Source organism: Rhea pennata, chromosome 1 (genome assembly GCF_028389875.1).
Source record: "Rhea pennata isolate bPtePen1 chromosome 1, bPtePen1.pri, whole genome shotgun sequence".
NCBI classification, from domain to species: Eukaryota; Metazoa; Chordata; class Aves; order Rheiformes; family Rheidae; genus Rhea; species Rhea pennata.
In genome coordinates this window covers 20,345,000-20,370,660 of record NC_084663.1, presented here as the reverse complement: position 1 = coordinate 20,370,660, position 25,661 = coordinate 20,345,000, and the positions used below count along the sequence as shown (strand labels likewise).

The 25,661-nt window shown below is 38.2% G+C and overlaps 1 protein-coding gene across 1 annotated transcript; it reads right to left on the bottom strand.

Moving 5' to 3' along the window:
• Nucleotides 1–11,917: 11,917 nt before the first annotated feature.
• CRELD2 (cysteine rich with EGF like domains 2) lies at nt 11,918–25,446 on the bottom strand. Its single transcript, XM_062599927.1, has 10 exons — nt 25,104–25,446; nt 23,846–23,928; nt 22,836–22,946; nt 20,108–20,199; nt 18,963–19,139; nt 17,623–17,721; nt 15,793–15,870; nt 15,064–15,159; nt 14,030–14,170; nt 11,918–12,484 (listed from the first exon to the last, which is right to left on the bottom strand). Exons 1-10 carry the CDS (start codon nt 25,257–25,259, stop codon nt 12,426–12,428), a joined length of 1,092 nt encoding a protein of 363 aa, XP_062455911.1. The 5' UTR covers nt 25,260–25,446; the 3' UTR covers nt 11,918–12,425.
• Nucleotides 25,447–25,661: the final 215 nt, after the last annotated feature.

Genomic DNA, 25,661 nt, shown 5'->3' with positions numbered 1-25,661 from the left:
GCACCAAGCACAAATCCATGTTGATCTACAAATCCATGTTGATCTACTTGATTCAGCAAAGTCATTAAGCCTATGCTTGAATCCCACTGACTTTATAGGAAAAGGACTGCATATGTATCTGGTTTTAAGTACTTTCTACTTAATCTGTAAGTATTGTAGGAAATAAGGGTAGACATGTGCATATTTGTATGGATTTACTTTCTTCTGGAGAGTTCCCAGACCAGGTAAAATACTCAGACAGAGAGACATACAAGTTTTGCATTTAAAACAATGTATTCCTTATATCAAATTAAATGGAAGTGACACTTGTAATTATTTTATTTGGCATTTATATCATGTTGTTTATATGGCCTTTATGGTAGGGATAGCAAAGAGTTAAAAACAACAATAATAATAAAAAAAATCTTATCTTGTATAGTGAACTGTGCATTTGTACCTCCTATGCTGACTATTGCATCACACAACAGATATGTAAGCTATGTAAGAACAACTTTACTCTTCTTTTTTAATTATTCTGGATTATTCTTCAAAGAAAAGATAAAAATATATTCCTCTGTCACTCGCTGAATAGGTCAGAATTCCTTAATCTAATTCATGACAAACTAAGTCTGTTTTTAGTAACTTTATGTAGAAATATGTTGTCCACAAGTCTACAAACTTTTAAGCTTTATACATACACCTATTTCTATTAAACACAGTGCCGTTCTTGATGTGTATGAAATCAAAAGTTCGTAGAACTGGGATCTATTCAGGCTAGTGGAATAGGCTGATGGGAACCTTATGAAAGTCAACAAGGACAAAGTCCTGCATCTGGGAAGGAAGAGCCCCTTGCAATGACACAGACTGAAGCCTGACAGCTGGGGAGCAGCTCTGCAGAAAGGACTGAGGGTCTTGGTATACAGTGAGATGCACACGAACCAGCAGTGCTCTGGCAGTAAACAAGGCCAACAGTATTCTTGGCTGCATTGACAGGAGCACAGCCAGTGGAATCAAGGAAAGGGATTATCTCCCTCTACTATGCACTCTTTAGATCACATTACATCCAGTTGTACCGCCTCCCAGTACAAGAAACATGTTGATAAACCGGAGCAATTTAATCAGGAGGCCACAAAGATTGTTGGGGGCTGGAGCACTTGCTCTGTGCGGAGACACTGAGGGAGCAGAGCTTGCTAAGCCTGGGCTCATCCTGTACTGGGAGAAAAGTTGGCTTTAGGGGAACCAAAGAGTGCCTGTCAGACGGTTATCAAGAAGATGGACCAGGGATCTTCACAACAGTGCATGGCATGAGAACAAGAGACGGCAGGTGTTAATGGCAGTAACTGATACTTTGAATATGTTGAAGACACCACTCTGGAGTAAGGTTATTAGATGTTTATTTCCTTGAAATCCCCAAACTGCAAGGGAAACCCAGGAATCTTAGGGAAAAGTGACTGGGCTGTTCCAGGTACCACAGAGCATTGGCCCATGGAGAGGTTTGGTGGAGGGGAGGCAATATGGGGCTCTGCACATGTAATACGGATAACAAGGGAAGCAGTAAATTTTCAGGAGTATGCAAGTCCAGGTTGATGTCTATGTGGCACAAGTCTAAGGGTCATGACCGGCCATTCCTTATGGATTCTGCACACCAAATGTTTTGGCATCTGGAATAATTGATTGGTTACCATGCTCCTGTCTTCTCACCAACCTTCTGCTATTCGCTCAATACAGTAGGCGTAAGTTGAAACAAGACAGATTCAGACTGGATATATGGAAAAACATTTTGACCATGAAGGGAGTCACATAGCAGAACAGTTGCTAAAAGAGGCTGTCTTTTAGCAGTTTGGAGGTTTTCAAGGCTGGATAAAGCCCTGGGCATCTTGATTAGATCTTGTGGCTGACACTGCTTTCAGCAGGAGGTTGGACTAGACATGTCCTAAAACTTCTTCAACTTTTGTTTTTCTATGTTTGCATTATTTTATCTGATTGGGAAGATCCTAGCTGTTTCTTTTTGGAAAGAATGTGGTACAGGAGATTTATTTAAAGAAGATTTGAATCATACGACCTAATTATTAGTTTTATTTTCCATCCCTGGAAAGTGATGGAACAGCTTGTCCTGGATGCCATCTCTAAGCATGTGAAGGACAAAAAGGTGATCAGTAGTCAGTATGAACTCATCAAAGGGAAATCCTGTTTAATCAATCTAATAGCCTTCCATGATGGGAATGACTGGCTGGGTAGATGAGAGAAGAGCAGTGGATGTTGTCTACTTTAACTTCAAGAAGACTTTTGACACCATCTCCCGTAACATTCTCATAAGCAATCTCAGGAAATGTGGGATAGATGAAAGGACAGTGAGGTGGATTGAGAACTGGCTGAAAAGCAGTGCTTAGAGGGTTGTCATCAGTGGTGCAAAGTCTAGTTGAAAACCTGAACTAGTTCCCCAGGGCTCAGTATTGGGTCCCATCCTGTTCAACCTATTTATTAGTAATGTGGATGAAGGGACAGAGTGCCTCCTCAGCAAATTTGCTGATGATACAAAACTGGGAGGACTGCGCTGCCATTCGTAGGGACCTGGAAAGGCTGGAGAGACGGGCAGGGAGGAACCTCATGAAGTTCAACAAAGGTAAGTGCAGGGTCCTACCCCTAGGCAGGAATAACCCCAAAAACCAGTACAGGCTGGGGGCTGACCTGCTGGAGAGTAGCTCTGCGGAGAAGGACCTGAGAGTCCCGGTGGATAAGAAGTTAACAATGAGCCAGCAATGTACCCTCATGGCCAAGGCCAATGGTATCCTGGGGTGCTTTAGGCAGAGCATTGCCAGCAGGCAGAGGGAGGTGATCCTACCCATCTGCTCAGCTGTGGTGAGGCCACATTTGGAGTACTGCATCCAGTTCTGGGCTCCCTAGTATCGCAGTGAGGCCTACTGAGATGATTAAGGGACTGAAGCATCACCTCTATGAGGAAAGGCTGAGAGAGCTGGGCCTGTTTAGCCTGGAGGAGAAAAACTGGGGGCAGGGGAAGAAAATCTGTGTGTGTGTAATTATCTGAAGGGAGTGCATAGAGAAGATCGGTCCAGACTTTTCTCAGGGACAGGATGAGAGGCAACAGGCACAAACTGAAACACAGGAAGTTCTGCCTGAACGTAAGGAAAAAACTTCTTCAGTGCAAGGATGACTGAGCACTGGAACAAGTTGCCCAGAGGGGTTGTGGAGAATGTCTCCTTTGCTGGAGACATTCAAAAGCTGGCTAGACACAATCCTGGGCAAGATACCCTAGGTGACCCTGCTTCAGCAGAGGTGCAGCTGGACTAGATGATCTCCAGAGGTCCCTTCTAACCTAAACCATGTTGTGATTAACATAATCAGTTCCATCCATTGTCACTAATGAGGTGACGCTTCTGGCCCAATCCGCTGTAACTCTGTGTTCTAGATACTGGCTTCCTGAAGCAGTCAATTTAACATCTTGGAAGCTTTAGAGTACCCTCTGCTGGCTTAACATGCAAGTGGTGAAAATCTGCAGCACAATCTACTGAAACAGTATTCTATAACTGTACTCTTCTGCATGGGGCACACAGCTATGTTGTAACATTTATCATCTGCAGAGACTGCTTAAAGCAACACCAAACTATCTACTGGGATTCTTTATAATTCTTGTTAAGGAAAGTTACCATTCCATTAGAATGCTTGTCTTGACAAATAGTCTCTCCAACATCATCTGTGTGAATAGTTTAATATAAAATAAAGACTTTTTCTAGGGATACTAGTTTTGAACACGAACAGTGTGCAATGAATTGATAATGAAATTGTCTTGAAGATGGAACAACTTGTCTTAATGACTCATCTTTCTCCCCGGTAAAGCTCTTCCAGAGAGTTCACAACCTTCGCCAGGACATACCACAGTTGAATTTCTTATTGCAACTTTGATATCAGTTATGAAGGATGCACATCAATCACTGAAGAAAAACAAAGCTTAACTACATGCATTATAATGTATGATGACAACAGAAGATATAAAGTTGTGAAGTACCTCAACTGAAAATAACATTTATAATGTCTGGAGTTGTGCATGTATGTCTGTATGTCTATATATGCAAGTCTGTAAATCTAAATGCTTATGTGTACAAAAGCAGATTTGACAATAAACATAGAGTTGAGATACCTTTCTGTATTTCCTAGCATGATTGAAAATTGTTTCAGTCCAGATTCTTGGACTAAAAAAATGTTTAGATTGCCATTAATGGTAGATGCTACACTACCCCTCTTTTGTGCCTACTTCATACACCTGATGAATTCTCACATTCCATTTGCTTGATTCTCAGCAATTTAGGATCCTTCTATTTGCCAAACCAGATCAGACATAGCTAAACTTGAGGGCATAGTGTGAATAAAGAAATGCACAAATAACTTTTTTTAAACTACATTAAAAAGTCTTTGAGTGGATGCTTATAGAGCAATAATCTTCTGAATTTTCCAAGAGCAAGTTGAAAGGCAACCTTAGCACTGAAACTGTTTTGAGATCTTACCTGTATGTTTCACTGCTGTAAAACGGTTGTGATTCTACTTTCTATATTAAAAAAAAAAAAAGTTTGTACTGCATTTATAGGAAAATTTTGGCTGTCATATGTTTTTCTAAATGGTAGTTTCTAGCCTTTGCTCCAACGCTTGAAAAATGACATTGCCTGCTCCAGGAACTAAAAGCTCGAAGGCAAACTAAAAATTTGATATTGTTAATGTTAAATGTCAGAAATGAGTCTCACTTCTTTGAGGCTGTTCCTCTTCCACCTTTCGCATGGTTGAGGTCTTATATAGGATCATCTTTTGGTTTTGCACATTACCTGTAACAAACGAAGCCAAGATCACAGCTGCATGGGAGAGGGTTCCTTTTTCTTTCTTCTTTTTTTTTAAATGACTAGCATAATAAATATCAAATTAATATCTGATAGTACAGTCTGGTAGATTAAAATAATAGGGCATAATGGCATAATGGGAATCGCATTGCCTCAGCAATTTTATAGTTGGGAACTTCATTCCCAAACAGCCTGGACAGAACAATCCCACCTTTGGCATGAGATGTGCAACAGGTCACATTAGGAGACTTAATTGCTTATTCAGACAATTCCTTTTTGTGTGGCCTTTCTTGCTATGCAATAATACATGTACACAATCTCTTTTGGTTTTAAGGCATGTGTTCCTCCCTCTACTGATTTCATCAGAAACATTATCAAGAATAAGCACCAAATTATTTTTTGTTTTAAAGAAAAAAGAACATTAAACAATTGTTGGAACCAGAAAATTTTTCTTGTAAGTACACCCAGGCAAGAACAGTGACTCTGATTTCCTGATTGGCTTTCAAAAAAAGATACTGAAAAGAATTAACGTGAAAGAATTTAAGATGCTTTTTCTCCTCAAGCAAGATAAATATGCTTAGTCCAGGTACATCTCAAAAAGCAGACAAAAAAAAAAGCTGAGTAAAGTTATTTTATGCAGATACTACCAAAATGACAGATTATTCTATATTACATACAAATCTGCAAAACATGAAGCATGATTACCAACTTACACATAATGATTTCTTGAATTTCTTGTATTTCTAAGTATACTCCAAGAGGTATTTAAAGATAATTGTCCTACTTAAGCCTCCATCTTATGGCCAGTAAGAAATTCAGTTTTTAATTCTTGAACTACTTCTGTCCCATAAATACAGACAATTTTAGCAATGAAAAAATGTTTCTCCTAGATGTCCAATTTTCTAGCTACTATTCAAGCAATTTCTGTAAAGGCAAATATGGATCCTACAGGTCAAACATATGATGCAAACTGAGGCCATCAGTCAAGATTAGGACACAATACCATTAAACAAAAGCAGATGAAAAAAAGATCCCCAGCTCTAAAATGCTTCTAGTCTTCCCTACAGAAAATAAAGGCTAAAATTGGGAGATTCAAATTCAATAAGAACACAGTACTAAGGAGCAAGAGAGGGAATACTGCTACCTCAGACAAACCACTATAACAAAATATCATTTCACCAAAAAGGCAAATAGCAGGACCACAACCTCAGACTTCAGGAGAACAGTTTGACTTATCCAGGAATCTGCTTGGAAGAATCCCATGGGAGATGGCACAGTGAGAAGATGGGTCCAGGAGAACAAGTTGATTTTTCAAGGATCACCTCCTCCAATCCCGATGTGTTGGAAACGAAGCAAAAGTGGCAGGAGGCCTGCAAGGAGCTCCTAACTAAAGTCCAACATACAAAACCAAAGCATAATAGAAGTGGAAGCAGCACTAGGTGACCCAAGAAGAATAGGGAGATATTGCCCAAGCATGTAGGAAAACAAAGGCCCACCTGCAGCTGAATCTTGCAATAGCCACAAAGATTAACAAGAAAAGCTTCTACAGGTACCAGTAGCAATAAGACGACTAAGAAAGTGTAGGTCTGCTGCCGAAAGGGCACCTTCTGGCAAAGAAGATCAAAAATACTGAGGTACTTAGCGTCTTTTTGCCTTAGTCTTTAGTGGAATATTTGTGTTAAGAAATCCCAGTCCTCAAAGATCAGTGGCAAAGTCTAAAGCAAAGAAAATACACCCTCTGTGGAAGAGGATCAAGTTAAACAAACTGATAGACACAAGTCAATAGGCCTTAGCAGGAGTGTTGAGGGAGCCAGCTGATGCTATGGCAAGGCTACTCTTGGTTGTCTTTGAAAGACGATGGCATTCAGGAGATGTTCTCTAAGACTGGAAGAAAGCAAATCCTATCTTCAGATCTTCAAGGAGGATCTGGGGGACTATATGTCACTCAGTCTCACCCTGCTCCTCAGGAAAGCAATAGAGCAAATCCTTCTGGAAACCACTTCCAAATTTATTCAGGACAAGAAGGTGTTTGAGAGTCATCAGTATGCATTTACAAAGCAGAAACCATGCCTGACCATCCTGGTAGATTTCTATGATGAGATGAATAGGTCAATGGATGAGGGGAGAGCAGCAGGTGTTGTTTATCTGTTCAGCTGCTTAAGCAGGTTGTAGAGTCTCCATTCTTGGGGATACTCAAAACTCAGCTGGACACAGCCCTGGGCAACTTGTTCTAGTTGACCCTGCTTTGAGCAGGGCTGTTGGACTAGAAGATTTTGAAACGTTTTGTCCAGCCTCAACCACTCATGATTCTGTGATGTCAAACTTATTTAGCTATTATTTCTGGCAATGACAAAACTCAATTTTGTTTGAGTAGCAGAATGAATTTTGGCTGCAGTAAGGGAAGGGTTAGTGGGGTCACAAGCAAGTTTAGGAGGCAGGGTATTTATGGAAGGTAACTTAATTCCCTGCCAATCCAACATCAATGGGTAATCAAAGCTGAGGTAATCAGGACCTTCAGTTAAGGGCTTTAATATCACAGTAGCAAAACAAAGTCATGCTATTCAAGTCCCACCTCATCTCAGGATACTCCTGTATTTTCCACTGCATTCCATCAGGAACAGTGCGGGGGGGTGGGGGTGGGGGAGCAGGGAGGGAGGCAAACAGACAAACAGACAGTTAGGACTTCTGTGTAATTGCTTTTTCTATATGATCTGGGCTTCTGGATTCTACCCTGGGAGCCAGGTACCTACAGGGTATGAGACAAATGCCAACAGTAAGAGTAATCTGTTCTAACATCAACTATTTACAATTACTCATCCAGACTCTGACATCTAAATTCTTGATAGCCAAAAGTTAAGCAAGATAACATCTACCTCCAGGTTAAAAAAAAAGAAAAAACAACCATCAAACAAAACCCCCCACCCATACAACACCCCTCCTCAACTCCCAACCAGGACATAAGAGTGACTTCTCAGCCCTTCTACAAAACTTAGGATGAACAATCAGAACCAGTAAGTTGAAATCATCTACTGATGACAAATACACATTTTCTAAAAACCTAGGATGAGCTCACTCTTTTCTTTCAATATGTGGCTAGAACAAATCTTCCCCCATCTTGTCCCTGAATAATCTAATGGTTGGAGTATTCTCAGAAAGCAGGAGAACAAAGTTCAAATCTAGGTCTTTTATCTCCTAAGAGGCAAACCCAAAGATTCCTTTACCTTCCAAAACCTTGGTTTAAGCAGTCTAGATTCAATAGGACTAACAGTGATGGCAACTTCCCCTCTCCCTCACCCCAGAAGAAATTTGACAGAGAAAGGATGAAAAGGACATATCTATTATCTTAATTACTTTATATGCGGTCATATGGGAAACATAAAAATTTGACTTAAGAATAACCCATAGACTTGAAGTTGAGTCCATAAGAGGAACTATAAACTCAAATAAGTGAAATAATGTAACAAAGTTGGAAAAAAACCTTAAAAATTAAGACAGACAAACAGGCTAGAGGAAGTCTGGTACAACAGAAAATTTTCAAATGTACTTTCAAAAAAGAAGTAAAATCTGATACCTTAGTGCAAGACTACTACACTAGCATCTACTAAAATTAATTCTAAAAGCAAGAGTCATAAAAACAAAGATCTTTACAGACTTGTTTGATCTCTACTGGCAGATCATATTTGGATTAACACTAGAACCAGAAAATTAGTTATGATAGCAAGCAGCTGAAAGAGATGAAGAAAATTCTACTCCGATCCAAGGAAAAGGGGAGTGAAAAAACAAGCACAGAAAGCTGTGCAAGTAGCCCCACAACTTCTTAAAGAATAGGTAAGATATAATCTCAAAAAATTAACCAGGGCAGACTGATGGTGGGAGGCAAGAGCTTCTTTCTTCGTGCTTCTTCAACTTATAAATGTCAGTTCAAAGGCTAGCAATGATAGTTGGCTGGTTGAAGAGAACCTCTCCCCAATTAACAAGCATGGCATGTATCAATCCTCTTTTAACAAGGAAAAAAATTTATTCACACAGGATAATCCACATACTTCAATGACCTGTATTGTGACCTTGTCTATAACCCATGGGCTTTGGCATCTCTCCTGAGAAATAAGTGTGTCTTGAATCCTTCCAGATGATCTTTGGCTTCCTGAATTAATTACCTAATCATTACTTATTTTGCAAAATAGGCCTATTTTACCATATTTATGAATGTATGGCATTATGCTTTGCACAGAACTCAAGATCTATGATAGAGATTCTGGGAATTTATGCCAATAAATCCCATATCAAGATTATGTCCCAATGCTCAGATGAAAGCATTTCAGCACATACTTAGATGCATAAATTTAGACTTATAGGAGCACTGTGGTATAAATTGTGGATAGAAAGCTTTAATCGTAGAATAACTGCAGTTAACCGTAAAGTAGAGCTTTAATTGAAATAGCCAGGCCTGTGGGTTTGCTTGTTGCTGGAAAGTGTTTCCATTTGAGTACAAGCTCAACCTCTTTTGGAGTTCAGCTATAACTACCAAACAATTTTGTCCTTTGAAGTGGCTAGATGACTAACTGAGCAATGCTTATCTCACCGCAGAAAGCATGCTTGGTCTTAGGTCAGCAAACCTGACAACAGAGTGATAACCTGAACAGTTTGACTCCAGGAGGAATGACATAAAAACTAGGCTTATTAAGGTTCACCAATAACCTTAGCATCTGATGTTTATGTCAAAAATGACTAAACAATATTTCACTAAGGCCAAAGACTTGTTCAATGGGCATATTGGAACATTTAAAGCATTTGTCAACACACTCGTGTATTTTGACACCTGAGGCTCGTAATTCCATTCAACTGTAGGTACAAGAACTTGCTCTACATAACCAGATATTCCTACAGTGCAAGGAAGTGAGCTGTTCCCCTTGCATTTTAACAGGTTTGTGCTTTCTGACTGTAGGATTGGTATCCTGGATTGGTGTAGTAAACACAAAGCACTTGGCCTTTCTTGTCAGTTTCTACTAGTCCGTTTAAAAACCCAATAACTAGATGTTGGTTTTGATAATGAGCATCAAAACCCAAGAAAATCAGGAGTCTGATGCCTATTCCACACAGGGCAGAGGAAAGGAAAAGGAAAGAAAAAGTAAATACAGACAGAAAAATTCTGAGTTCCTGCCTTTAGAACAGCATAATAATTAGTCTGAGGTAGCAAAACAAAGATGTAGAATGAAATGAGAGGATTAACTCTTTAGAAACTCAGTGTTGTCTCAATAAACATTTCTTTAGAGAAAACTAAGTATTTAAATTCAAGCTTTCTGGATCTGTTACTTCTTTTAAGACTACTCACAGAAATTCCATGTGGAACAATGGAGAAAATCATCATGGCAGGAGGGTAGGAACTAGAGAATAAAGGGTAATAGTGCCTATTAATAACCAGTGAGCATCTCCCTGTGTTTTTCAGCAAATATCACCACCAGATAGTTCTACCATGGTAATAGAAAGAGAATCGTATTCTCTGGAACCTAAAGAACAGTTTGGTTATATCAGACTATTATTATTACTCAAACTTCTGTGCCTTTTGCAGTCCAGGCTAAGAAAGTTTCTCTCCTTTTAATCAGAGAACTACAAATTCTGGGAAGTTTTGTTTTTTCCATCATTTCATCCTAGAGTTGAGCTTAATTGTGAATTCTGTTACCTCCCCCCCCCCCCTCAAAGCTTGAGAAAAATAGAAAGTGAACACTTTCAGATTGTAAAGCATTGTCTGTAAGGGTCCCCCTCAGAAATTCCCCAATAATCCCAAATAACTTCCATTGTCCTCTATACAAAAACCTTGAAGAGATTTTAAAATAACAAGTTCCTCTTGATGTGAGGAAACATTATTTCTGGCTTGAAACTTTTGCAGAAATATTCCTGATAGGAAGATAACTCCTTTTAGTGCAATTCAATGGTAGTTCCTAAAACAGAACCGATGCTTCATTTTTCTGTCAACAAAAACCATTCAAACAATCACCTGTCAGATTCTTAACATCTGATATTAAGAACAGGCTTAGACAGTTACGGTTAAGAAAAACTACACACATCCTCCCCATGGCAAACCCCCAACCCCATACCCTTAAAGGTCCTTGAGTTGTATTCCCTGTGTTCCTCAAACTGTTTACTTTTTCTCCCTTTAGTTTAGCACTTACTAAATACAACACTTAACCTGCAGCTCTAAGTATATGTGGCATGCAGGCCCATCTAAACAGCAATGCCATCTCTGGCATTTAAACCAAAACCCCAGGAAAAGATTTTTCTCAGGCTTTCAAATAAGAAACATACTCTAATCATACTAGCTGAAGGAAAATAACTGGTCTTAAAGATGACTAATGGAGATATTTTGATACCACTGGGCATTAAGACTTCAGCTCATAAGGTCAGCTCTGGTAGCTTTTGTTCAACATAAAAATTCAGCAAATAGTTTTTTGCACAATATTCACATAAGTATCTATTGCATTCACAGATCTTATATTCACTGATCACAAAAACAGTCTGAACACAGAAATTTTAAGTGTATGGAATGTGTTTGGCCTTCAATGCTCAACTGTTCGATAATATTTACAGCCTTTTATTTCAGACTACATCAGAATAGCATTTATGACTTTATAGCCAAGCATTTTAACCACATTGTCTACTCCTTCCATATCCCTGTATCTATCCTCTCAGTACATTCCAGATTTTAATCACTGCCCTCAGAGCTTTAGCTAATGCATCTATGTGTGCCTTAATTTACTTACAGTTGGAAAGCTTCTGCAGAATACACCAACCGATTTTAGCTCTTAAACTTCCCTTTAAGCTTAGAAACATGTAGCAAGTGCTGTCCATGATGGGCTTATTAGCTTTGCCTCCTAAACAGCACAAGAGACAACAAGATAGAGACAAGTTGATTATACTATGCTTGCTCAGGCTGGGGGGGGGGGGGAAGGAGAGGGGGAGGAGAAGTAAACTGCTACATGTAGCAGCAGATTCTAGTGAAAAATTATACAGTCATCAACTCTAGAATGTACTCCCTGTCCAGCTGAAAGACAGACAGAGCAAAAGGTATTAATAGCTTAAAAAAATTTAAGACACACTCAAATAAAATAAACTTTTATTGAATGCAGTATTAAGCATTCCCTTTCAGAGAACAGCATTCCCCCTACCCCCAAGAGATTCCATTGACAATTTCTAAAAGCTGTATTTCAAATATAGAAATACTTCTCATGTCAAAAGAAACACCAAACTTCAGTTCCCTTTTTTTCTGGAATTATGAAGTGCAATGTAAGTCCTTCCAAAAAAGATAATAGTTTCCAGTAGGCACTAGAATGAGAAATCTGCAATTTGTGTACAATTGCTGGGTACAACATTATGTTAATTCAAATTTTTATACTTACCCATTTAGAGTGTTGTTTTTAAACAACTGTATCAAAAGTGGTATTTAAGAATAAGGAAATGCAGCTTAAAGAACAGTTTGTCACCATTAAAAAAAATCCTAATGGCAACCTGCATATTTATACCATTTCCACAGTATGTCAGATACCAGAGTCTTAGTCCAATAATTTAAAAGCTTAGATAGGAATGTCTTTTGATTCTGAATGCAGATCATAAGTCGTCATGTACACCAGGTGAAGGCTCAGTTGCTACAGTCTCTATTTCCTCTCCTGTGGAAATTAAGTATCATAATTAGAATACAAATAAGAACATGTATTATTAATTACACCATATATTTTTGACTTAAGGAACTGTTAGAAGTTCAGATCAGCATATTTATCAGGACTAGGCAAGCAATAAAGCCATAGAGAAGAACTACTTGTACTAGTATCCTGGTCTAGGCTTATAAAATCTGTATTAGAGGCAAGCAGGCATTTCAAAAAAGCTAATATAACACTGGCAGTGGAAAACAAAACCAGCATTGCTATTTCTATTCTAAGCATTTGCTTTCACCTATTAACAATAAAGTTTGATTTCCACATCAAAAGTTCAGAGGAAATTTTAATTTTTGAACCCAAGAAGCAAGTTTCACTCAGAATTATAGTGCGAACCAGGAAAAAAAAAACCACCACACAACTATCTTTAAGAAGCAGACCAATTTAATTATGGGAGTAATAGCATTAATCTAGGAAAAAGTTAAGACGGTTTGTAAATAGTTCATTTTGGTTTTATTCTTATAAAATGGCAAGCTACATAAAGGAAAAAAAAAACAAAAACAAAAACAAAACACAAACATCACAATAACTAGTCTCCTGAGTATCTGCACAGGAAACCTATATAGCTATATTTTTAAAGGAACAAGAATAGAGTACTGAGAGTAAAGCTCTGAACTGAATGACCTTACAAAATAATACTGCAGAGATCAAAATACCTTATTATTTTGAGATGAAAAAGCAGACTGTAGAGGTTAAGGAAAAATAAACAAGCTAAGAAATATGAAAAAAGTAAAGTCATAATACTGAGTCTGCCTTGCATCTATCCTCCTACAGCCATTTTTGCAAAAATAATCTTTTACTTTGTTTTTTTTTAAAAAAAAAAAATCCAATACGTTTAATGCACTCAAGAGCAGAGTTTCAAATTATAAAATTTAGTATTACATTTGAATTTCTTGACTGAAGATACAGTTCATGGTAGTCAAAATAAACAGCTCCCTACCACTAAAAGACATACGTTATCTTTTTTCTCCTTCTTACCCTCTACCTTCACACCAACTCTGGCACTTGAGTGATCACAAAAATAAACAAAATCAGCTCATTCATCCAGCAAAAAAGAATTCTGCTTAGGCTTCTGAAATTTCAGTGAGTTGAAGGAGCTTTTCATGCAACCAAGTAAAGCTCATAAGTCATTAGAATTAAAAATAAAGAAAAAAGAATGGGGAGGAACAAGACTTCCTTTTTATGATAGTAACAATCTGCCTAGTTTACTTTAACTATGTAATGAAGCCAGACATGTATTGGCTTTCAAATACAACCTTGAATTAAGCAAAAAATTTTAACAGAACAGGACAAAATGCATTATCTTTGAGCAAAAAAAATATGCTCGATTAAGTAGCCTCCACCACAAACCACTTGAGATTGCATCTGTAGGAAGAGGAGAAATTTCACACACACTAATGGTAATATACATATCAGACAACTAAACCTTTAGAGCGAAATATACTTCTAGGTTGTAGATACAGAAGACTTGAAAATTCTGAAGTTAAAAAAGCTACTTGCCTGTTTTTACAGTTTGAACACATGTTCCATCCTTCTCTTCAAACCCTTCTGAACACACACACTTGTAACTACCTCGAGTATTTACACAGTCTTCATTCTCTCTAATGCATACTTTTTCTGGAAGGTTACATTCATCTATATCTAGAGATAGGACAGAAAAGGGAAGATTCCACCATTATTGTTTTGTTATTTGTGCTCAGCTCTAAAAACAAAATTCTATCCAATCACAAATAGAATCTCTCCAAGCATTTACAGCACTGCAGTTAATTACCTAGTAGAAACACTAAGGAGCAGAATGCTGCTGCAACAGATTTAACTTCTGTTAAAATAATCTGTTATTATAAACCTGCTTCAGACAGTTTCAAACCTACAGAGACAGTACTGTTTTACATGTTTTATAGGCCCTAGGTGAGAAAATTAGGTAATTTCATTCCTCTCAATCTACCAACGGTGATTTCCAATGGTGATATTCTTTTGATGCCAACCAGGTACAACTAAAGGGAAGGGAACCTGTAAATATTGCACTGTCATATTTGTACTTTCCATTCATTTGTACTTATTTGTACAAATTGTACTTATTCTCAGTACCTTCAGTTCTCCTCCTGCAGGGAACTTCATTTTCACTCTTCTTAGTATTATTTCAGTGTTATAATTGACTGTTAACTAGTATCATCTGAATTTGGACATCAATGAATTAACAGAAGCACAACAGAATTCCCACTGAAACACTTGATATCCAGTTCTGCAACAGGAATACCTCACGCTTCTTTAGATGTGAGAGTGTAACTGACAAGAGACTCAGGTATTTCCTTCCTGAATCAGCTATAAAATACTTTGTTTCTTTGGTAAACCTGTTTCACTTGTAGTGTATATGTATTGTTAATATTTTTCTTTTTTTGGAATCTAGCCGTTATAGCATTTCCAAAGGCTCAAAAACTTAATTAAAACAACATGAAAGTGCTTAACAGTCCTCAGTTTGGCTACGTAAGAGCAAGTTAAATGCCATTTTACAATATATTGTTAAATCCACCAACCTGTACACTTTTCGTCTTCTTTTATGTATCCAGATGCACAGGCCTTACACTTGTCAGAGCCTTCCCCTGTGCAACCTACACAGCTAGCATCACACGCTAAAGGAAAAGTATAAAAACTCAAATAAATACAAGTTAAAAAAGTATTATCCTTAAAGCCAATCAGCTTACCCACACAAGAAATAACCAGATAACTTTTCACCTTTGTCAAGTGAGCCTCACTCTTCCCACACTCAGTTTGTACCAGATAACATTATACTAGACCCTAGTATAATCAGATGATTCTCTAGTGTTATCTCAAGTTAAAAATTTAAGAAACAAGTCAGTATTTTTTAAATCTATTTCATCTTCAAAAACAGGAATAAACCTCCTTTGAAACTTACTAGGTAAGAAGTTTGTTAAGGAACAAGATACATTCAAAAATCTTCAAAACCATGCAAGTTGACAGGGCAGAAAGAGACTAGATTATACTGAAAAGGCTCTTCTCTTCCAACAAAGAAAAAAAAAAAGAAACAAGAACCCTTCAAATGGTGTTCTTCTGTCAAACAAAATAGTGATCCTTAAACCATTTCTCTTCACTACAATGGTTCAAGCTCCTTTTCCAATTTGTACTCAAAATACTTGTACTCATGAAATATCTTTCAAAAAACATCTTTAAGCGAATACAGTGAAAGTAGTGTTGTCTTTCTAGAATACAATTCTAGAAGATAAAAAACAAGATCAGAAAGAAACCTTTGCATGAGAAGGATCCATCTGTATTCAAACAATACTGATCATCTTTGCAAGGAGAACCAGCACACTCATCCATATCTGAAATAGAAGTGAAAAGTTATCTGAAATATATCCATCTAGTTAATCATGATTATTTCAATGCCATGCTTCAAGACTCTGTAGGAACTGGCTCACAAAAGCTATAAACTTGCACTGCATTCAAAGTTATCATTATGATGAGTTTAGAATCAGATATGCGACATCCTGGACATAAAAGTAACTTAGTAACTTATACTGATTTGTCCAGCTTGAACTTGCAAAACAAAACAAAATCATGATCCCCAGAAGTTGTTTTGTGAAGACAATAACAAATATATCCAAAATTCAGGAGATTAAGTTAAGCTAATGAAAACTTCCAGAAAACTGACTTGAAAATGACAGGGATGGCAGCTATTTCACATGTGTTCTTTATGCTTTTTATGTAAATAGTACAACAAACGAGCAAGCAGGCTACTGTTCTGGAATACTTTTGATTTTGGTGCTTCTAAGCTATGCAACTAATTTTACCAAGTCATGTAACTAATTTTAAAGTATTGGGGGGAGGGGGGAAATCAAATGCACACACACGGATTAGTTTCCTATTCAAAGGCCAAACTGGAGAAAGCAAAGTTTTGGTTAGGATCAGTCAAGCTGAAAACCAGTTCTACCCAGGTAGCTAAAACCTGCTAATCTTGGGAAATCAAGGAAAGGGTGCAATAGTACTCAAAACTAAAAAAAATCAGACAAGGAAAGGCTATTTCAGTCATCCTTGCTGTCCATCTGATCTTGTTGCTGTTGACATCATTCCTACTAATTCTTAAATTTAACCTGTACATGTTCAGTTGTGATTATTTTGCAAAACAGCTGTACAGATGACAATACTGGAGCATCTTAAAAATCTGAGGTGTTCTACAGTTACCTAAGTTACAGCTACTGCGATACCTGCTCAAATCTTAATTTTCATTAGTATTTTTCAAGAGTAGTGACATTCATGCAACTTGTAAGATACTGTTTCTATTTTTAATTATTTTTTCTTTTAGTGGTTTAACTTGATCAATTAAACAGTGTTATAGGATACTTCATCTGCTTGTTGTTAAAGAACTTCTGATTCGAATGTGTTACTCTTTCCCCTAGTGCAGTTCTGCATTGAGAATATTTTAGGTATCAGGGTTTTTCCTTAAATGTTCCATACATATCATCTCAAACTGATACAAATGCTAGTCTGCTAATCTAAAAATAGACAAGCACATAAATGGAAGTGCTGCACTTGATCTTTCTTGGAATAATTTCTCCTCAATAATTGGAAAAGTTAGTGTGGCTGGCTTTTACTGAGATGTTTGTACCCTATCAGGGCTGAATATTTATAAATATATAACAATGAAAACCATTGTGTAACTACCAAAAAAATATTTACACAAGTTGACAGGAGTCTGCCAGTAGTTGGGAAAGCAGTTTAAGTAGTTCTGCATTCTTTAGTATTCAAATAAACAAACATCATATCTTAAAAGAAGCACCCCACTTGCTATTATCTGTAATCCACTGAATTAAAAAAAAAAAAAAAAATGTAAGAAGCAATCAGCTTGCTCAATGCAACTATAATCACCAGGGGGTGATTACCTGATTAATCATTGAGGGAAGAAAAAGTTTGATCTACATTCCCCTGCAATGTGGAAGTAGTTAAAAAGCCATCCCTATAAGTTGCAGAAATCTAAACTGACAAAAAACTCAGAATATTTTAAAACCTGATGTAACCTAATCTTATTAGCCACTGCTATTGCAAATCTTGTTTGAAGTCTAGCAAGGATTACTCACCCACACAAGCTGCTTCTTCGTTTTTGATCCAGCCTTCTTTACAGTCTTGGCAGTCCTTATTACTTGATCCAGTGCAAGTTTTACAGGCAACATGGCAGGCTGAGAAAAGAAAAGACTATGAAGAGCTTTGTCCAAACAGGGGAATCCAAAACAAGTTTACATCTACAAATCAAAGAACGTTATTTAGGATTCACTAGAAGCTATTACACTTTACTAGCTTGACCCTCTCATTCACAAGATTTTAACTCAACTTTAGAGCAATATATTTTACAGAAATGCAGGTCCATTCTACCAAAACTAGTCATCCAAGCCAAGAACCATACAGTAAGCTTTTTCTCAGGAAGGTATTTGCAGTGATGAAGTCAAACCTGACAATTACAGAGGAGTGTACCACTGAGAACTGAGTGCTGTAAAATTCTACTGACTAGGTGTGGCAGGTCCAATTTTGAAATACTTAGAGAAGAGATCAAGAGAATAAACTTCATTCCAACTGCATAGGGATGAGAAATAGTTCATAAACACTACACTCAGCACTATTACGTAATGAATCATGAGACTGGTCTTATAGATAGTTGCAACTGAAGTAATGTATAAAATGATGCTAATCTTAAAACCAGGGAAGCACATCAGAAATTCAGTTGACTGGATAAACCTTCTGTTTTTGTCTGTGTCTGTACATAAGAATTACTACACAACTAGATGAAAAACAACGTATATAATGTTGAAAAATACTTTTAGATTATTAGCCATAATTTAGTTACTAACAACCTTATTCAACATGTAAAAACACATGAAAAAAATCTAGAGTAACTCAATCCTATTCTCCTAAAGAAAAAAGGTGAAATTCATTCCTAAAATTTGGCAAAACTTTCATGTACTTAATGAAACATATGTACTTAACTGGAATATACATTACAGATCAGCTGTTTTCATGACTTATTCCAATTAAGTATGAGATATGAGAAAAAAAGAAAACGTCTTTAAAAATACTCCACTAACTCCTGATCAACTTCAGCTCAAGACTTTCCTTACTACACTTTGGCTAAAAAAATTGAGCTTTTTCCCTCTGCTCCCCCCTGAAGAATAGATAAAATTCTGCTTCTTACTTAAAAAAAAAAAAAAAAAATCAAGTGGAATTTGGAAGGTGACTTTCCAAATCCTCGATATTCCACAACAATGATGGACTGACTGACGTTCTTTACAATTAAAGCCAAGTAATTAAAGACTATTTTCCTGTAACTATTTTTGTCCACTTATCCATTTATAAGTTTTCCTATTTTTGTCTAGGAAAAGTGAAGACTGAAGACAAGGATCTAAACACATTACAAGGAGTTTGTTACCTGTACAAACAGCATGTGTCTCATTTTTCAAGGTACTGTAGTAACCATTAGAACAGTCCAAACAAAAGTCTCCTGTATATTCCTTGTTGCAACTACATGAGCCATCTCCACCCCGGGTACCATCACCATCACAGTGGCCATTTCCATGACAAGGTCTTTCTGACCCACCACGGCAAGCTAAGAAGGAAAAACATTTTTGAATAAGACATAAAAGAAAGTAGCTTCCTATTCTGAGCCACAATCACCTGAAGTCCCTTATTTCAGAGACAATAAAACATAAAAAACAGTAATTACACTGTAACAGGATAGATTTTCCAGAATCTTTTTCCCTTGACAACAAGCAAAAAACACAGAACAAGGAATTCTCACTAACATATTAATGTATAATAAGAACTTAAAACAATCTCCAGGGAAGTCAAGTAATAAACTTCATCTTGGGTAAAGACTATGGCTTAGATTTTTATCTATTTTCCTAACTTCATGACTGAAGTTGGTACCTTTATTCCGGATTTCTGAGAACCTTCATACAGCAATTGCAAAAACTACTAGTGATCATTTACATCAGTGTCAGGCATTAACATTTCACTTTTAACACCTCCTAATATAAGAGGCCAAGCTGCTCTGTAAGATGGTGCAGTTTTACAAATTTTTAAGTTATACAAACTTAGTGACCGAAATGCCTGCTTTACCACTCTTGCTCATAGACCTTACTTTTTCTCCAACTTCCTCCCACCTATTTCTCCCATTCTCCATTTATCTAATCCTCATTTGTGAATTTTCATTTAATTCCCAAGCTGTGTTTTTCACTGGTTTTGAGAATAAAGTGGCAAGGTCTGTTTTCTACATAGCTTCTGAAAGGCCATCTAATCACCAGATGTCAGAGACCCTTGAAGCATGGTTCAGGTGTGGATAATCAACACCATTTGATCACAGGGACTCTGTACATACAACTACACTTGATAGCTTTCTACACTCCTTCATCCCTGGAAGTTCAGGCAGGATTCTCCCAAGACAGGTACAAGGCAGCAGACAGGTGTTTACTACACAGCAGTTGGTGTCTCAAGTATTGTACTTTATCAGTTTATTCGAGGAAAGATTGAGATGAATGGGTGAAAAGCACACTTTTTTTCATTTAAAATACTTACCAAGGCAATCTGGTCCATACATGCCAGCAGGGCAACAAACTTCTATCGTTTCTATGCAAAACCACTTAAACAAATCAGGATACTTCTTCTTTCTGTACACAGAAGACATTCATTTATCAATTAAAAGAATAAACATTCTTTGATAGTCATCTCACACAACTGAACTTGTACAATGGAATCAAAATTAATCTTGGAAAGAGTTATTTAAGAATCATACAAGACATTTATTACACATCACAAGATTAGACACCTTTGCAGTGCTTTCTTTTCTGAAAAGAAGAAAATCTTATTTCAGGAACCAGCTTCTAGAAGTCCTCCAACTCAGTTTTTTTGTTTTAAATTTATCTTTTAAACTGTAACACTATTATCAGACTCTACTCATATTTTATAGCTTGTATTTAAATGGAAGATGTGAGATAAGTTATCAGTAAAACTACTTCAGTTTAAATAGTCTTACTAGTGTCCTCCTCTTTAAAGAGGGCTGCTATTTCTTTATCTTTAAAGATTACTCCCTTCTCAAGAATGTAGAAGAGAACTCAGAACAGCTATCAACATTTGCTCAAATTACTGCAGACCTCATTCTTAACAGCACGCATTGTAATTCCTCCTCTTTTTTTTAAAAAAAAAAGATGAATCAAGTAATATTTCAGAAGGACTTTCTTATATTAAGAAGTTAAAAGTCATGTGCTACTCTAGAATATGCCCTAACAGTAATACGTGCCAAATTAACAGCAAAATCAGTAAGTATTATTTTGTAAGCAAGCATGAAGACTAGCGTTCTGAATGTTAATTTAAAGGGCTAATTCCTATAGTATAAATATAGAGCAAAATCTCATATCTTTATTAAAAGGAAAGCTCTACTGAAGGTTTAGAAATTTAGTAGTGTCTGACAGTAGTTAGGTCTTCAGCAACTCCCATGACAGGATTTTTTTTCAGCTTCTCTTTTTAGACTATTACATCTGGTTGTACCAACTCCAAGGCTCAGGCCCCCAAAAGCGAATTCAAGTAAAGTACCACTTACTTAGAATGACAAAACTTGGTGGGGGGGGAGGATATCTAAGGTACCCATGGCAAACTGTCTTTGGAAACTATCAAAAAAAATGAATGATGTTTTTAATATTTTAAGTGCAAAGACAGAAGGCAAAGTTAATCAATTGCACTCAAATGTTTATCAAATAGGCAAACTTTCCAAAAAGACACTATTAGCAAATACATTTTATGAACATGTTATAAAACATTTTAGATCTGCTTGGTCAAATTCTCTAGTCTAAGGCCAATTTCTTTCAGTTCTACAAAGAAAGTTTCAGGAAAATGAGCTAGATTTTATTCTGGCTTGTGTATCTCACCTTTGCTTCAATTTGCATATTAATATACATTCAATTCCTATACAGTCAGGTAACAAAATGAGCTATGAGACAGTCATTAAGGACCAAATGGGTTATCAAAAATCCTTATCCAGTATCTCATCCAGAAATGGCATAATGGCAGTTTATTCTATTGAATTCTGACCAAGTGGCAGAACTGGCAGTTTAAGGAAGTAAAGAATACTTATAATAAATGTGATTTGGAGTCAAGAAAATAAATTTACATGCTACAAAGCCATCCTCACACTAATTATAGTGGTACATATAAAGCTTATTTACAGTAGAAATCGTGGGACAGATTGGAAGGCAGATAGGGCAGCTGCTACACTCATCCTCAAGGGATCTAACTCCAGGACTTACTAGTATCCAGTATTTTTCATTGCAAGGAGGAGAAAAAAAAATAATGTTTCAGGGTGGGGGAAAAAAAATAAGAAACAAAGTCCCCTAGAGTTTAAAGGCAAAGGAATAGAGAAAAGTGGGATCAAAGTAATAAAGTCCAAAGTTTTCCAGTGTTAGTTTGCCTCAATACCCCACTGATAACTGCAGAGGTAGCAGGAGATAGCAAATGACAGGCAATATTGGATGTTTTGGTGCCATACTTTAGGAAATGAAAACAAGGGAATTTTAAGTGCAACTTTAAGCGCAATTAAGCGCAACAGCACTTAGGATTAGAAGTTAGCCTGAACTCAGCAGTACCCAATGGCAACTTTCGAAGCATAACAAGGAATTAGCCAATCCAGCTCTGTATGGGACACAGCAGGAAAAAAAAAAAGTAGATGAGCCCCTCTCCAATGCAAATTTTCAGTTCCCCAAAATTGCACCACGGGATCCCCAACAGGATCCCCAACACAAGCCATCTGATATCTCTGCCTGGCTGACTGAATCAAACATTCGTACCATATATAGGAAAAAACAGCCTGAGGACTGAAAAATCTTGGTCTAGCATATTATCCACTTAAGAAAAAAACACTCATTCATTGATTATAGTAGAATAGTAGAACAAATATTAATCATTTTGAGTAAACAAAATATTCCAGCAGGCTTTCTTTTTCATCCAAAATGTTCAGATGATCTCCTCTCCTCCTGCTGATGTACAGCTGGACACTACTTTCACTCATGGGTGGAAACTGAATTTGGAGCATTCAGTACAAAGCAAGCTCATAATGATTCTTCAAACTTGCACATCTATCTATGGTTACAGCATAACCATAAAAAGAACAAAATAAACTTTTAATTATATGCTTTCCAGCTTTATGCTACAACTAACATACGCTTATTGATTGGACACAGGATTTAACATTAACACTATACACTCTTACATATTTGTCCACGCACAGACCTGCACAAAAAATACTGTTACTTACAGTTTGAACCACCACTTCTCTATATGTTCTTCATGCTCTTCTACCATGTTGTTACATTCAAAGTTGCTGCTGTCACACAGATTCTCTATGATCTCTACTAGACGGATTTCACTAAGAGTGGGGGGAAGAGGGAAGTCATAAGTTTAACTTTAAAATAGTATGACATGATTCTAGATATCATAAGAGAAGCTAAACTTCAGCCTAGACTACCTTATCAGCTTATGGTGTGTTCTGAACTAGTTCCAAGACGAAGAAAATACAGTAAAAAAAAAAATTAGTTAATATTATTTCAACAAAAAAGATTAGAAGGACCACTACAAAAAAAAAAATCACTCTAGCTTGTCTGTATTACTTATTATGTTTGCAGATTATAGGTTTATTAGATTTTTATCTTTCCAGCAAGTTTCAAGTGCCATATTTCTCCCAAGTGAGAACAGTAAAATTCAGGTATTAGTAATACAAGCCCATGAAGCTAACAGTAACTGAAGTCTAGAAATCCCATACTTACATCTCAGTGATCAAACTAAGATTAAAAACTGAATCTGAAACTTAGGAGAAAGATACCAGACCACTTTGCTTAGTAATAAAACATATATACAAAAGACTACAGAAATCTGCACTTCTAGTTATTTGACACCAAATGAGTGCAGACTTTAGGCAGCAGTTACCAATTTAATCCTAAAATAAGTATGGCAGTACTGCCAAGACTAAATCCACTGCTTTTACATCAATAACTTAGTTATACTCTAAACATCATTTTTAATGGACTTAAATAGAAAAAAAAGTACTATGACCAATAACAACATCAGCTTTTATTGTTGTCAGAAATGAGCCAGACCATTAATAAGAACTTTCAGTCTTTACTCTTAACTGCAAATACATATGAATCTTAAATTCTTACTAAAATATAGCAGGTTACATTGTATGACCTTTAATTGGAACACTCCATTTTTAAGTTCCAGACAGTGAATATTAAGTGTAGCTGAACCAAAAGCACTGAGGCAGTTTACCTGGATTCATACTTTGATAGTGTCTTCTCTTCCCAAGCAGTGTTTCCACCACCAAAATTCTTTTTAGCTGTATCTGCTAATCCCTGACAAATGAAAGTACCAAAAGAATTCAAGTAGAAAATAGTATTGTTTTCTAACCAAAATTAGTAAGTAATTAAATAAAAATTATGAGAAGTGCCTTGCAGAAACTTCAGTAAAGCTCTGAAGTTGCTAATCAAACTGCTGTATGAAAAAGGGCAACTGATAACACAGAAGTGAGAAAGGATAGGTCATAGCATTACATTATGCTTCATTTTTCAAAATAAGAAAGAAAGACTTTATATGTTTTTTGATGCAAATGAAGGCTCTCATAAGTATCAAAATTTATACCTTTTTCTCTGATAGTTTACAAGGGAATTGAATTAGCCTTCTACTTCATTCTTTAGTCATACTACCAGTACTACTTAGACCAATCCTCACCGTTAACCACGTAACTGGTCAAGTTAACTAAACCACAACAGGACAATTCAGCTAAACGTCACAATACTCACCAAATGATACTTTGTGAAAAATCCCAGAAATTAAACTCATTTATCATGCCTAGAACACTGAAGATAAACAAAGCTTTTAAGCTTTTGTGAACTCTGTGGCTACAGAGCCCCCCTTGATGCACACATTGAATTTACGCTGTCTCACTATTACAAGTAACAGGACCCACGCTTTTTAAGGCATGATGATGAACAAGTCACACAAAATCTGCTAGCACGCTACCAGAAACGTAGCAAGTTTATCTTTTTGCATGAAACCACCCAAATTTCGTTGGCAAGGCACAAGGAGTTTACTAGACTCCCTACTACCCCGAAGGCTAGAACTGTTACTTAAGATGAGAGAGAAACGCTGCCACATATCGGTTCGACGTCAGGGGAGCGGCCTGTCACGCAGAGGACTTCCCACCGGGGTGCTGCGGGGGGACGAGGCGCTTTACCGGCCGCGCTCCCAGAGCCGCGAGAGGAGGCAGCACCACGGCGGCGCCTCCTCGCTGTCGCTGCTAGGCGACCCGCGGCTGCTCCGCACCGCTCGCCGAGGCCACCCGAGCTGCCGCGGGGCGAGGCAGGCGGCACCGAGGAGCCGCCCCCGGCGCGGAGCCCGGCCCGGCGCGGCCCGCGCGGCCCCGCCTCGGGGCGGCAGGTGCGGAGCGGCCTGCGCGGCCGCCCCCTCCCCGCGCGTCGCGGAGCTCCGCAGCGAGGCCCCGCGGGACCCTCCCGGCCCCGGCGCCCACCTGCTTGAACCTGTCCACGATGCCGCGGCAGGTGGAGCACGCCAGGCGGCGGCGCTCGCCGGCGCCCAGGGCGGCCGGCGGCAGCAGCAGCAGGGCGGCGCACAGCGCCACGGCCAGCGGCGCTCGGCCGGGGCGAGGCGCGGGGCAGCGCCGCATGGCGAGGGGAAGGGGCAGGGGCAAGGAGCTCCCGGCGCCGAGCTGTGCCGGCCTCAGCGACGGCGGCGCCGGCCGCGCGAGCAGCGCATTACCCGGGCTTCGCCCCGCCCCGGCCCCCGTAGCAACCAGACGGGTGCCGGCCCGCGAGCTCCATTCAGATTTCCGCGTCAGCCATACGCACGCTCCAGCTTCCGGCGCTTATTGGTGGAGGTGCCGCAGTGGAGGAACGTGGTCCAATCAGTGCCCGCCACGCCACGGACCAATTGGAGCCTCCCGCGTGCGCTGAGGGTGGAGGAGAGGGTTGGGCAGCGGGAGCGATGCTGGTTTGCCTCGTATTCCGCCGCCATTGTAAGTATGGGTAGCTGGCAGCGCCTTGGGGGCTTCAAAGCTGGCCGCCATTTC

Bases quoted from the DNA above. Each gene is read 5' to 3' on its own strand.
- CRELD2 (XM_062599927.1), bottom strand. From the start codon at position 25,259: ATGCGGCGCTGCCCCGCGCCTCGCCCCGGCCGAGCGCCGCTGGCCGTG. The intron at 22,947-23,845 runs GTAAACTGCCTC...CCCCACTCTTAG, and splicing joins CTATCAAAGTATGAATCCAG to TGAAATCCGTCTAGTAGAGA. The intron at 17,722-18,962 runs GTAACAAACTCC...TTCTTTTCTCAG, and splicing joins GACACATGCTGTTTGTACAG to CCTGCCATGTTGCCTGTAAA.